Source organism: Lutra lutra, chromosome 10, assembly GCF_902655055.1.
Source record: "Lutra lutra chromosome 10, mLutLut1.2, whole genome shotgun sequence".
NCBI classification, from domain to species: domain Eukaryota; kingdom Metazoa; phylum Chordata; class Mammalia; order Carnivora; family Mustelidae; genus Lutra; species Lutra lutra.
In genome coordinates this window covers 4,925,301-4,937,331 of record NC_062287.1, presented here as the reverse complement: position 1 = coordinate 4,937,331, position 12,031 = coordinate 4,925,301, and the positions used below count along the sequence as shown (strand labels likewise).

General features: G+C 40.2%; 1 protein-coding gene across 4 annotated transcripts in view; it reads left to right on the top strand.

Moving 5' to 3' along the window:
* The window catches only part of CWF19L2 (CWF19 like cell cycle control factor 2), a 154,967-nt gene that overhangs the window by 16,062 nt on the left and 126,874 nt on the right, over positions 1-12,031 (top strand). For all 4 annotated transcript variants that reach the window (XM_047691941.1, XM_047691939.1, XM_047691938.1 and 1 more), the window contains exons 4-6: positions 351-461; positions 1,185-1,304; positions 6,312-6,405. In XM_047691941.1, the coding sequence (XP_047547897.1) occupies positions 351-461; positions 1,185-1,304; positions 6,312-6,405 (325 nt within the window). The remainder of the gene's footprint in view (positions 1-350; positions 462-1,184; positions 1,305-6,311; positions 6,406-12,031) is intronic.

Genomic DNA, 12,031 nt, shown 5'->3' with positions numbered 1-12,031 from the left:
TCATTTACTTGAGTGTTGTTTCCCTTGTTCTAGTTAAACAAAGATGTCAGTATTGCTTAATGTTGGTAGGAACCGAAGCTCCGTGTTGAAGTGGGTTCTCTGTTGTCAGTTCTAATCTTTTTTTTGTTTTCGCTTTCCCTCAGCATGACAACAGTCGTGGTGTTTCATGGGCTTATTCCAAAAGAGTGGGTTTACATGTTCTTTGTTCATATTTTCAATGTAGCTTTTTAAAGGGGAAGTCGACTCTAAATTTTTTTTCTAGAAATCTGAGTTCACTATTTAACAACATAGAATTTTTATATGCAAGTCTGCAAGTTTGAGAATTTCACGTGTATGCTAAATATTCTTAGAGCTCTGAAGATGAGTGGGTTGAGGCTGTCCCATCCCAGACTTCTGGTGGAGAAAAGGCCTGGAAAGCGAAAGGGGAGAATTCAGAAAGAGAAGACAACCCATCTATCCAGGTAGGTCACCTGGTTTTAAAGAAAGAAGTGTGAATAGCTAAGAATAGATGAATGTTAAAATGACAGATGCTTCAAGAGAAAAATTAGACTTTGAAAACAGTATATACTTTGATGAATAATTCTGGCAGTGACGCTGTTTGCTTAGTCTTCAGACTTCCATTCTTCTTCGTGAGAAAGGGAGTACTGACCCCTGTTCTGGTCCCACAGAGGGTTTCTTCCCTCTAGTTGTTGCTAGAAAAGCATCACATTCCTCTCCTGTCCTGAAGCTCTGTACCGTTACGTGTATCTGAGTGAGGAGAGTTCGCTCAGTTTTTATTTCTCTTCACCAGATCATGTCATAATTCCCCTTAGCAGATTTAGAGTTGAAGAGTTCACAGATGTGAGGCTGTTGTTCATTTGCTGCTGTGAGAACGCAGCTTATACGCTGTTGGCCGCAGTGCAGAAAGGTGGAAGGAGCTGGTGTTCGAGTGCCTGTTCCGTGTCAGGCACCAGACTGTGTGCCTTAAATCTTTTCTCTGCTTTACTCCTTAAAACAGTCCTAAAAGGGAGGAATTTATTCTGTTTTACAGGAGAGAGACTAAGGCGCAGAGGGGCTAGAAAACTTGCATCAGGACAGGCACATCATGTAGGATTTGAGCCAGGTGCGCGTGCCTCCAGCGTCCCAAGTGTTTAATTGTTCACTTCTAATCAATGTAGATTGAAATAACTTTTTTTTTTTTAAAGAGAGATGAGTGGATGACGGTTGATTTTATGTCTGTTAAAACTGTGTCCTCATCGTCACTCAGAGCTGACAAGGAGGCTATGAGGAAAATAGAGAGAGAGAAGACCCAAGCCCTGGAACAGGTAAGGTATTGAGAATGCTTTAACTTCTAATTTGCCTTTAATCAACAATGAGATATTTATACAAATGCGGCTTTACTTGTGAAATATTTTATTATCTTTTGTGGTATTTAATAGCATTAGGGGGACAACTATGAAATGGGGCAGAAGTTCTTAAAGATGCATCTCCTGTAGGAAGCCATTTTAATGCTGAACTAGATTGATAGATCCAGGGCACATATAATTGGGTGAATATTGAGTTTGGTTCACAGCTTGGATTCACAAGGGTTTTGGCTTGAACTGTGTGTGCTGCCTGTGTGGTCTGAAACTCTTCAAGGTGAGACTTCATTTGAAAATATTCTTGTGTTGAAGTACTTAGTTTTCAAGTACTTTGAAGTGCTTGGTGGGAGTGAACGCCAATGCTGTCTGGAGGGTCCCATTGTCAATTTAGGCATCACAGGTTTCCCAGAAGAACTCTTATGATCTAGAATCACAAAATACATGAAAATATAAGGATAGTCCTTCCATGCATGGCAGTCATCTGAAATAATGAACAGTAGAATCAGATCCAAAGAGCCTTTATCCGTTGGGGTATTTAATAGCTTTATACAGTAACTGGAGGTATGGAAATGTGAGTAAGCAATACAAGATTATTATGAAGGCAGGTCTGGATAAGAGCCAACAAGAACTTAAAGAAATAAAAATTCACAATTGGAATTAGAATGAGAAACTCAGTAAATGAGCAAACAACAGATTGAATACAGCTAAAGAGAAAATTAGTGAACAAGAAGATCATCTTTAAGAGTTTACCTTGAACACACCATAGAGGGACCAATAAATGAAAAAGGTTAAGAGTGATCATAGTAAGCGTCCTATGAGCAGTGTTGTTTTCTGACTGCCATCCCCCATTTAATATTAATTCTGAAAATAGAGATTTGGTACATGGGATTGACTTATTAATTAATCAGCTGTTCACATGGAGCATTGGAGGGCAGGGATTATGACTAAGTTCTTGACTAAGTTCTGGAACATATCTTGTCTCTGAGACCTGACACAGTTGGAGTCTTATCTTCAGAGAGGAGAGGGAGAGTAAACGGAGCACTAGTGGGGACGACCAGTGTGCAGGGAAGCTGTGTGAGGTCTGGAAGTTGGGATTACCCAGGCTGGGACAAACTTGCTTCTGAAATCCTGCCCTGCCATTGGTGGGCATTGATATTTTGGCGTGTTAGGGTAACCCTAGGTTGTGGTCTTGTGCTTTGTTTGTATCCTGGTCAGGCCTGTTCTCCATGTCAAACCACAGAACAGAGTAAAACCTTGAATACCTTCAACAGATTGAGGTAGTGACCAGTTATTCTTAGAAATACGATTACATAAAAACCATCTTCATTTTCCTAAGAAACAGTAATTATTTGTTCTTTATCTCACCACCTTTCTAGCTTTGAATTCCAGGTTTTCTAATTAACATAATCTTTTCTTACAAACTCTTATATGAACTTCTTTGATTCATTGGAGCCGGCATCCACTGATCTGCCTACTTGCCTGTGGAGTTTTTGTCTTTTGCCTTTGTATCATCCTCTTCACTTCTGCTGGAGTGCCCTTGTTAGTGTTGTGTCTTCTCTGGGGGCCTCATTCGTCTCATCTGTACTGGAGCGGAGTTCCTGTGTGTGATGAGCTGGGGACGGCCCCTGGAATGAAGAATCGTGTAAGGTATTAGTAAGGTTCAGGCCCTGATTTACTCTTGTGCGGACAATTTCAGGAAGCTCTTCATTTCTCACCTAGCATCCTATGACAAGTGTCAGATTAATATTTTCAAAGTACAGCTCTGATCATGGTGTTACTCTCTTTAGAAGTCCTTGTGATTCAAGGGAAGGGGATTGTCTTAACCATTTCTGATGTTTCCTTTCTGGTAGAAGAAGCTCCACTAGGGTATTTTGGGCCACGCTCTTTCCTCATTCTGTCCTTGAGGACATGGAGTGAACTTTCTTTTGGAAAATTTGGAAGGAATGCACTAGGCATACCTGTGCTCCCTGCTTATGGACCAGGCTGGCTCCAGAGCCCACGTGGGGAGTGAGGGGAGGCGGGGTTGGCACGGTGCTGACTGTACGTGGGGAAGTCTGCCTTGTTGTGCTGTTCAGTTAATAGGCCCATTTGGATTTTACTGAAAGAAAAAGTCTCTTCCAAATTAGTCTTCCTCAGTAATAGAGCTAGTTTTTGTCTTGTATTTCCTTAAGGTTTAGTTCTATTTCTGAACTTGTTCAGAGCTTGCATGGAAAAGAAAGATGCCATATTTACTCTTCTTTAATACCCTCCCAACCCCCCCACCCCAATGCTGCCATGAATAGAGTCCAAACATATTGGTTTGGATTCTTTTTCTTGGGTAATTCATACTCAACCAAACTAGTGTAATTACATTCCCTCATGTCTTTGCAAATTCCTGTCTCTGCATCTTTGTTCATCGGGTTCTTTCTAAGGGAATTCCCTTTCTCTTTGTAAGTCTGCATCTTGTTTATCCTTCAAGGCCTAACTTGATATGCACTATGAAATTTTTCCTCTTTAACTGAAATAATGGACCTTGCCTTAGAATCATATGTTGATTCTTATTATGGGGGTGGGGATAAAATGAAGATAATGGGAAGAAGTCTGATGATGGTTTTTAACTGAAGTTTCAGTGTGAAGTGTGCTGATTTTATGTCTCTTCTGGTTTTTCAGGATATCATTTCTTTTGTGCTCTAGGCTGGTGTGTTTCAAAATGTAGGTCATGTAATTGATTTATTGCAGTTAACACTTAAAAATATAAAATCAGGGGCGCCTGGGTGGCTCAGTCGTTAAGTGTCTGCTTTTGGCTCAGGCCATGATCCCAGGATCCTGGGATTGAGCTCCGTGTTGGGCTTCCTGCTTAGCAGGAAGCCTGTTCCTCCCTCTTAATCACTGTGTAGTCTTTCATCACCTAACTATGCCATATGGTAGATGTCCATTTCTTGTGGCAGTCTGTGGACATTGGCATTGTTTGCTGTTTTTCACTATTTACACAGTGCCAAATGAAGGTCCTTGTGTGCATTTCCTCATTCACGTGTGTTTGGACTTCTCCCTAGTGCACATCTAGAAGTGGAGTTGCTAAGTTGTAAGATAGGCACCTATCTTTTACAAATACTTGCAAAGAGATTTTAACAGCTTATACTGCCTCAACAATGTATGTTTCTTTCTTTCTTTTTAAGATTTATTTATTTGAGGGGGGGTGGGGGAGGGGGAGAAGGAGAGAGAGCAGGCTCCCGGCTGAGTGTGGAGCTCTACATGGGGCCCCATCCCAGGACCCTGAGATCATGACCTGAGCCAAAGGCAGGCACTTAACCTACTGAGCTACCCGGGTGCCCCAACCAACAGTGTATGTTTCTTTACCATACCTAGTATCTGTATGGTCAAACTTTTAAATTTTTGTCATGCTAATTAATGAGTGAGAAATGGCATTTCATTGTTTTTATATGCATTTGCCTGATTACTGTGAGAGATCTTTTTTTTTTTTTTTGTCGTTCATATTTCTTAAAGTATGAATTGCTTATGTGCTTTACTTATTTTTTTTTTAGGGTTGTCTTTTTCTTACTGATTGGTGTAGTTGTTTATACATCTAGTTCTTTTACTTTTGTATATTTTCACATAGTATCTCACAGTTTGTCTAGACTCTTGTCAAGTATATCTCTTTGAGTATCTGCACAAGACCACTGGAAGAAATTCCTTGATTATAGACCCTTGGAGGTTTTGTGGTAGTCTAACAGGGGAGATAATGGAATCTTTTTTGGTATAAACTAAAAATCAAATCCTTATGGTTTTGCTTATCTTCTACATTAACCTTGAACTTAAATTTTGTACCTTGAAGATTCTGTACTGTTTTGTCAGCTCACGAATATTTTTTAAAAGCTTTTTAAAAAAAATTTTTATCCACCATTTTTGTTTCCAGTGGTAGGGTTGATACATAGTACTAGAAAATAATGTTTCACTCTCCTCATTCTTCTCCATCTATTTGCTAAATTAGTTTTAAGAAGCATTTTCTGACTTCTAAGGTCAAGGCAGGTGCCCCAGTCTGTGGCTCTCTAGCATGCTTTGCCATAGCACTCAGCTGTTTTGGACTTGCTCCATTGTCTTTCTCCTGTCTGCAGGCCGCCTTTGCTCTGATGGGAAGACCGCCTGGCTTACTCCTTCGAGCCGCAGTGCCTGGCCCAGTGCCTGGGACACAGGAGGCGCTCGACTGGTGACAAGGCTGCCATCAGCTCTTTTCCAGTCTGACCAGATTTCTCCCTCTGATCTTGCTTGTCTTCTTTCTTTCCTCCACTCTGAGTCCACTTGTTCTTCGTTAGTTCAGAGCCAGTCACTTTCATGATTTGCCATTGCCCCGGCATGGAACCCCAGCAGTACTTGGCCCTCATCCCTGATGATTCTACAACCTAATCTCTCATGACGACTCACTCAGACTTCTAGGTTTTAGGACAGTCTGGGTAATCTTAAGTTCCTTGAAAGCTTTCTATTTCCTCCTGGGTTTTTCCAAACATGCTGTTATTCATTCTCTCTGGAGCATTTCTGTGCCTTCTTCCCTCACAAAAGAGAATTTGGCTGACTCCTGCTCCTCTTTAGGTCCAAGGCTGCATGTGTTACTTCCTCTCGGAAGTCCCTGATCTGTCAGTGTGAGAGGGGGTTAAATTGTGCGTGGCTTTAGCACTCCACACTTCCTCCTCTGAGCCCTATGTCAGTTACTTGTTTGTTGTCCCTGTTCCTCACTATCTCATAAGCTAGCAAGAGCTGAGTTGGGCATATTGACTGTTCATTAGATCTTCTGCATCGAGAGCATTTCTGGCTCATAGTAGGCATCAATGTTAATTTAGACGTTATTTTTTTCAAGTTGCAGAAGAGCGTCTCTTAGGAGTACTTAAAATATTTGTCCAAGGTTACAATTGTTAACTGAGTTTCAGATGTATTATTTATTAACGGATTTTATGGTGAGGTTACTTTTAAATTGTGATCTCTGAAAATGTTTCGTTCTAGTCCAGACTGCTGGAGAGAGAATTGAATCCATACTGGAAAGATGGCGGGACAGGTCTTCCCCCAGAAGACTGTAACGTGTCATCAGTTACCAAAGGTATCTCCAGATTTTGGTTGTAGCCACATAAGCATGTCTTATAACTTGGTATTCCTCAGGAAATGACCAAAATTAGTAGACTGGCAAGATTTGGTTATTCAAATATTAATGATTTCTGCTTGGTGCTGTAGTTTTGATTATGTCCCGAATTCTCTGTGTTTATTTCTATATTTGCCAAACAACTGTAAGTTTATTGATTATCTGATGTGGAATCCATATGGTTTCATGTTATGAGTGCCTATGGATTATTACTAAAGGTTCAGATAACATAATGACGAAGCAGATAAAATATGTGCAGTCTTTTGAGGCCTTATTTAAATTTAGTACCTGGGAGGATTATTTTAACTATATATGTTTGGGAACAAATTGATGAACTGTATATATTTTGTGCTTGATAATGCTTCCATATTTGAGTTTCTGTTTTGGATGGATTAATACAAAGTATGATTCTGTGAGAGTATAATAATGCTTTGGTTTGTTAGAAATTCTGTAACAAAATGTGAAAAAGCATAAAGTCTGAGATTTAATGAAAATAATGCATAAATATTTAACATGTGATTTCATATCTTCAGAAACTCCTACTTTGCCAGCATTCATAAAATTTGTTATTTACTTTAGGATGGTGTTATTTTCCAGCAGATGGAGATAAAGTACTTAAGTATCACATAATCACACTTGATACCATAATTTAAAAATATTTATATGCCAGTTACATGTTGCAATGATGAGTCCGTGAAGAGTTTATTTAACTATAGCTAACGTGGTGCAGAGATAGTAGTGGTGTCAAGTATGGGGCTGTCTTTTCCTTTCAGTGGTTTATCAGAAGATTCTCATGCTTTTTGTTGTATTCTTTTTTTTTTTTTTTTAAAGATTTTATTTATTTATTTGACAGAGAGAGATCACAGTAGACAGAGAGGCAGGCAGAGAGAGAGAGGGAAGCAGGCTCCCTGCCGAGCAGAGAGCCCAATGTGGGACTCGATCCCAGGACCCTGAGATCATGACCTGAGCTGAAGGCAGCGGCTTAACCCACTGAGCCACCCAGGCGCCCCTGTAGCATTTTCTTTATTGCCTTTCAGCATAGATAGAAATGTCTCTGCTGGGTTGTAACATAGTAACTGTAGTCACACAAGAATCTCTTTGAGATACTTTTTTTGGTAATTTAAAAGCATACGTTTAGGGCAGTAGGTTAGCTCACTGAACCATTACTATGTTGAGCTGATTTTTTGATCCAGGCTTTTGCTACCATTGTTGTTAGAGGACAGTTAGTAAATTAAACTGTGGGGAACACTTAGAATTGACCAACTGAACCTTTGGGTATTTGCAGCTAGTAGGTTCTCGGCTTCTTGAGTGTGGAAGACTCAGTGTTGTACTGTAGGTAGTATCTTTCAACTGGCCGAAACAGCATAATCTCAGATATGACAAGAAAAATGATCCAATAAAAAGCTTTTAGAGAGCCTTTTTTCTTTTCCCCTTCACCACCTCCCTTTCCCATTATTACTCTTATTTAGAAGGAGGAAGAATGACAGGGCTCGTCTGTCAGAGGTTTAGATCCCAGAGTTGACATTAAGTTTTAAATGATCTGCAGGCTGGACTGCGTGTGTGGATAGTGTAGTCATTCTGTGTGGACTTGTGGTAGGGCTGAGCTGGTTAGGCCCCTGACAGTGGTACCACATGAGTATGAAGAAGCTATGTAGAGGTGACATAGTGGTAGTGTCAAGGACTCAGAATTTGGACTTAGGCTACTTGGGATTAGTATTTTTGGCATTTCCACTTGGTAGCTTTTTGATTTTGGGAAAGTTGCTTGACCTCTCTGAGTTGTTTACTTGATTTTTTAAACATTTTTTATTTACGTTCCAGTTAGTTAACATAGTGTAGTCTCAGTTAAAGGTGTACAAGTTAGTGATTCAGCCCTTCCACACAGTGCTGGCTGCTCGCCACGGCAAGTGCCCTCCTTCATCCCCACCCCCCCCGCACCTTCCTTCTGGCCATCGTTGGTGTGTTCTCTGGAGTTAAGAGTTACAGCTCTTTTTTTTTTTAATTTCTATTTTACAAGAAGAGTTGAAGTAAATTCTTCAAGTTCATGGCTAGCAAGTATCCAGACCAGCATTTGAATCCAAAGAGTTTGGCTCCAGAGCCTGCTTCCTTCCCAGCACACTCTTCTGTGCCTCTCAAAGATGGAAAGCAAGTGTACTTTCACCCTTTATTTTGTCATACATCTATGTCAGATTTTTTTCCAGAGTGAGCATGTAATTTGTATTTGAAAAAATCTATTTAAAGCCAGCCAGCTTAATTTGATGTCGAGTTCAAGCATTTAATTTTCTGCCAAATTGGCACATCCAGAGGTTAAGGAAAATAGCTGCATAAGGACACACCCCCCACTAAAAACCCCAGGATGGTTCAGTATAGTATTAGCTTATTAAGCCTCATTCTTTAGAGATAGAGAATAAGAGTTTTTCTGTTACTCTTTGCTGCCAGAGGTCTCACCCTTGCTTATGGAAGCAGATTTTGCAACTCAAAAGCATAAAGCAAATCAGAATTTTCTTGCTTAAAATAGTTTTAATGGGAAGTGTCCTCTATGCAGCATTAAATGGAAAGAATGGAAAGAACAGAAAACGTCTGGTAGTCGCATCTGAACCAAGTCCCCTTTTCTGCGCGCCACCCTGGGCCATGTCTTCTCTTGATTCTGCCCTTTCCAGCCCCTCTGCAGTCTGCTGGCTGCCCCTCTAACCCATCCTCCATGAGACAACCGTAATGAGGTTCTCAGAAAGTAGGACCAGTGCTGTCAGAGGCCTCCTCCTCTAAACTTCTTCAAGGGCCTCCCATGGTTCTTGGGACAAAACCAAACAGCCTTCAGGAGGCCGGGCAGCCCTGCACGCTCGGATCTCTGGTGGCTGGTGCTCTTCTTGCAGGCCTTGTTTACAGGGCTCACAGGGCCTTTGCACAGGTTCCCCTCCATTACCTAGCTGACTCCTACTTGTCTTTCAGAGTGAGCTTCCTCGGAGGGGCCTTTTCTGACCCCCAGACCAGGGTCGTGAGCTGCTGCACGTGCTGGTAGCTCTGTCCCTTGGCTTCCAGTAGTGATTGCACATTTATTTCCATGGTTATTGAAACGCCCATCTCTAATGAGATGATATGCTCTGGGCAGGTAGAGAGTGGCTGTTGCTGCTTACCTTTTATCCCCAGCAGCTAGTACAGTACCTTTACTAAGTAAACAATATGATAAGCTACTGAACGAAAGTATGGTGTAAAGCAAAATATGAAAAAACAGCATTTTGATGAATGTTTGATGTTTTATCATCCTTTCATTATTGCCTGGTTAAGCCCAGTTTAGAGATGAAAACAGAAAGATAAATTGTATGTGATCCCATTCAGTTTCTGAATATTGCCTACAGAATATGTATGCACCTGTATTTTATGTAAGAAAAGAATGGTTTCTCAGTCTTCACCTAACACTTGCTCCATGTGGGAATAATAGTAGGCAACATTAAATGCTTTTGTATTTTCATAACAGCCGTGCGTCTTAATATCAGAGTATTCACGGGATATTGCCTCTTAACCTAAATTTACAGTAAAAGATGTTTTCAGAAATAAGTGCTTATGAAATTGATAAGCTACAACAGGGTTTTGAGGCAAATAGCTGTAAAACCTGGATAGAAGTCTCCTTAGGTTCGCATTGTCTAGAAATAGCTTCCCAGGTTGTTTAGAAAATCAGCCCAGAGATAGTCAGAATAAATGCCATCTCCCATCCATTCCTGAAGATGATCTCACTCGAGGACCGATGACATGGCCGCTGCTGTTGCAGCTGGCGGTAGGGCTGGACCCTGCTACAGAAGCTTTGATTCTCGATCCGTTTTCTACCCTTCAGAATCTTCCTCCGTGAATTTCAGCAAGTAAGCATCAACGTGATCTTTTCCTTCGGCTCTGCAACCTTTTCTGAGAGACGATGATTATCCATCTCAGATGTGTTTACTGTGGCTTTGGTTTTTAAGAGTTAGCACACCATTTTGCCACGGAAAGGCAGAAGTGAACTCTGGAGGCAGTCAGGGCAGCCCGGGTAGAATACAAATGGAGACCAGTGGGAATCCCGCGGAATGTACAGAATCAAAGGTGGTTGTAAGTGCTAGAAAGGGAGCTTCCCAAACCGCTTGGAAGAGCACGGGCCCGAGGGACTGCAGCCGGTCCCGGAGCCCGGCATGGTGGCACCGTGTGCACTGGACTATGTTTTATTCATGTTTTTACTTCCTATTATGTTCAGCACATTTTCATATTCGTAGTAAATATTTGCTAAATATTTGTTAGAGTGAATTTCATGGTGAATGGTGCTGTAAATTATTTTTTGTTAGCTTTTAAAATATCTGATGATTTTCCTGTTAAAAATATTTTATTATTGTATCTCTAATTATAAGATTAATAAGACTATTGAAATAGAACATATAATCAACTAAAAATATGTTCCAAAGACTGTGAATTTTACTCATAATTGAATTCACTGAAAATTTTTATTCTTGTTTGATTTCCTTGATAAATGTTAACATAAGAGTAAAAGTCTTCCTATTTCTCTGAGATTTTTTTTTTCTCTGAACTATGTTAACATATTGGTGATTTTCTCTGAACTGTGTTAATATATTGGTGATTGTGCAGGAAATCTTCACTCTGCCCATCAGTATCTTATCAGTTTCTAGATAACTCTGAACTTATGTAGCTGGGACATTAACATAAGTATTAATGACAGTGAGCTTCTCTTTGTATAAATTGAGGATTTAGACTAGCTTCCTTCACTAACTGCCTTGTTAAATTTGAACTCAAAGACTAGATAAAATAAAAAGATAACAAGAGCAAAATAAACTTGAAAGAAAAGTGAATCATTGAGTTAACTAGAGATCTATTTTTTTTTTTTAAAGATTTCACTTATTTATTTGACAGAGATCACAAGTAGGCAGAGAGAGAGGAGGAAGCAGGCTCCCTGCTGAGCAGAAAGCCCAATGCGGAGCTAGATCCCAGGACCCTGAGACCATGACTTGAGCTTAAGGCAGAGGCTTCACTGAGCCACCCAGGTGCCCCTAGAGATCTAGGTTTTGAAGTACAAAGTATTTTAGACCTGTAAAGAAAGACCCATTATCTTAGAAGATTCTGAATGCTTAGCATAGACAAATTTTTGAGATTTGAGTGAGACTGGAATTAGAGGAATGAAAAATCTTTTTTTCCTTTAAGCTTTTTATTAAAACTTAACACATGCAAAAAAGTATAGAAATCATTCCGTGTACAGACTGATCATTTTCCCAAACTGAATATCTGTATCATCAGCATACTTTTTAAGAAACACAATATTATTAGCATCCTAAAAAGCTCCCTCTGTGACCCTTCTAGTCAACTGTGCTCTTGTCAGAAGGCTGACCACTATTCTGGTTTCTAGCACCAAAGTCAGTTTTTCCTGGAATCAGATAGTAAGTACTCTGCTCCCTTTTTGGTTCCTGCTTCTTGTTGTCACATTTTCAGATTCATCCACGTTGTTATGTATTGGTGCAGTCATTGATTTTCATTGCTGTATAATAGTCTATTTTAGGAATATATCATAATTCATGCTATATATCTGTTTTACTGATGGTGAACTTCTGGATTGTTTTCT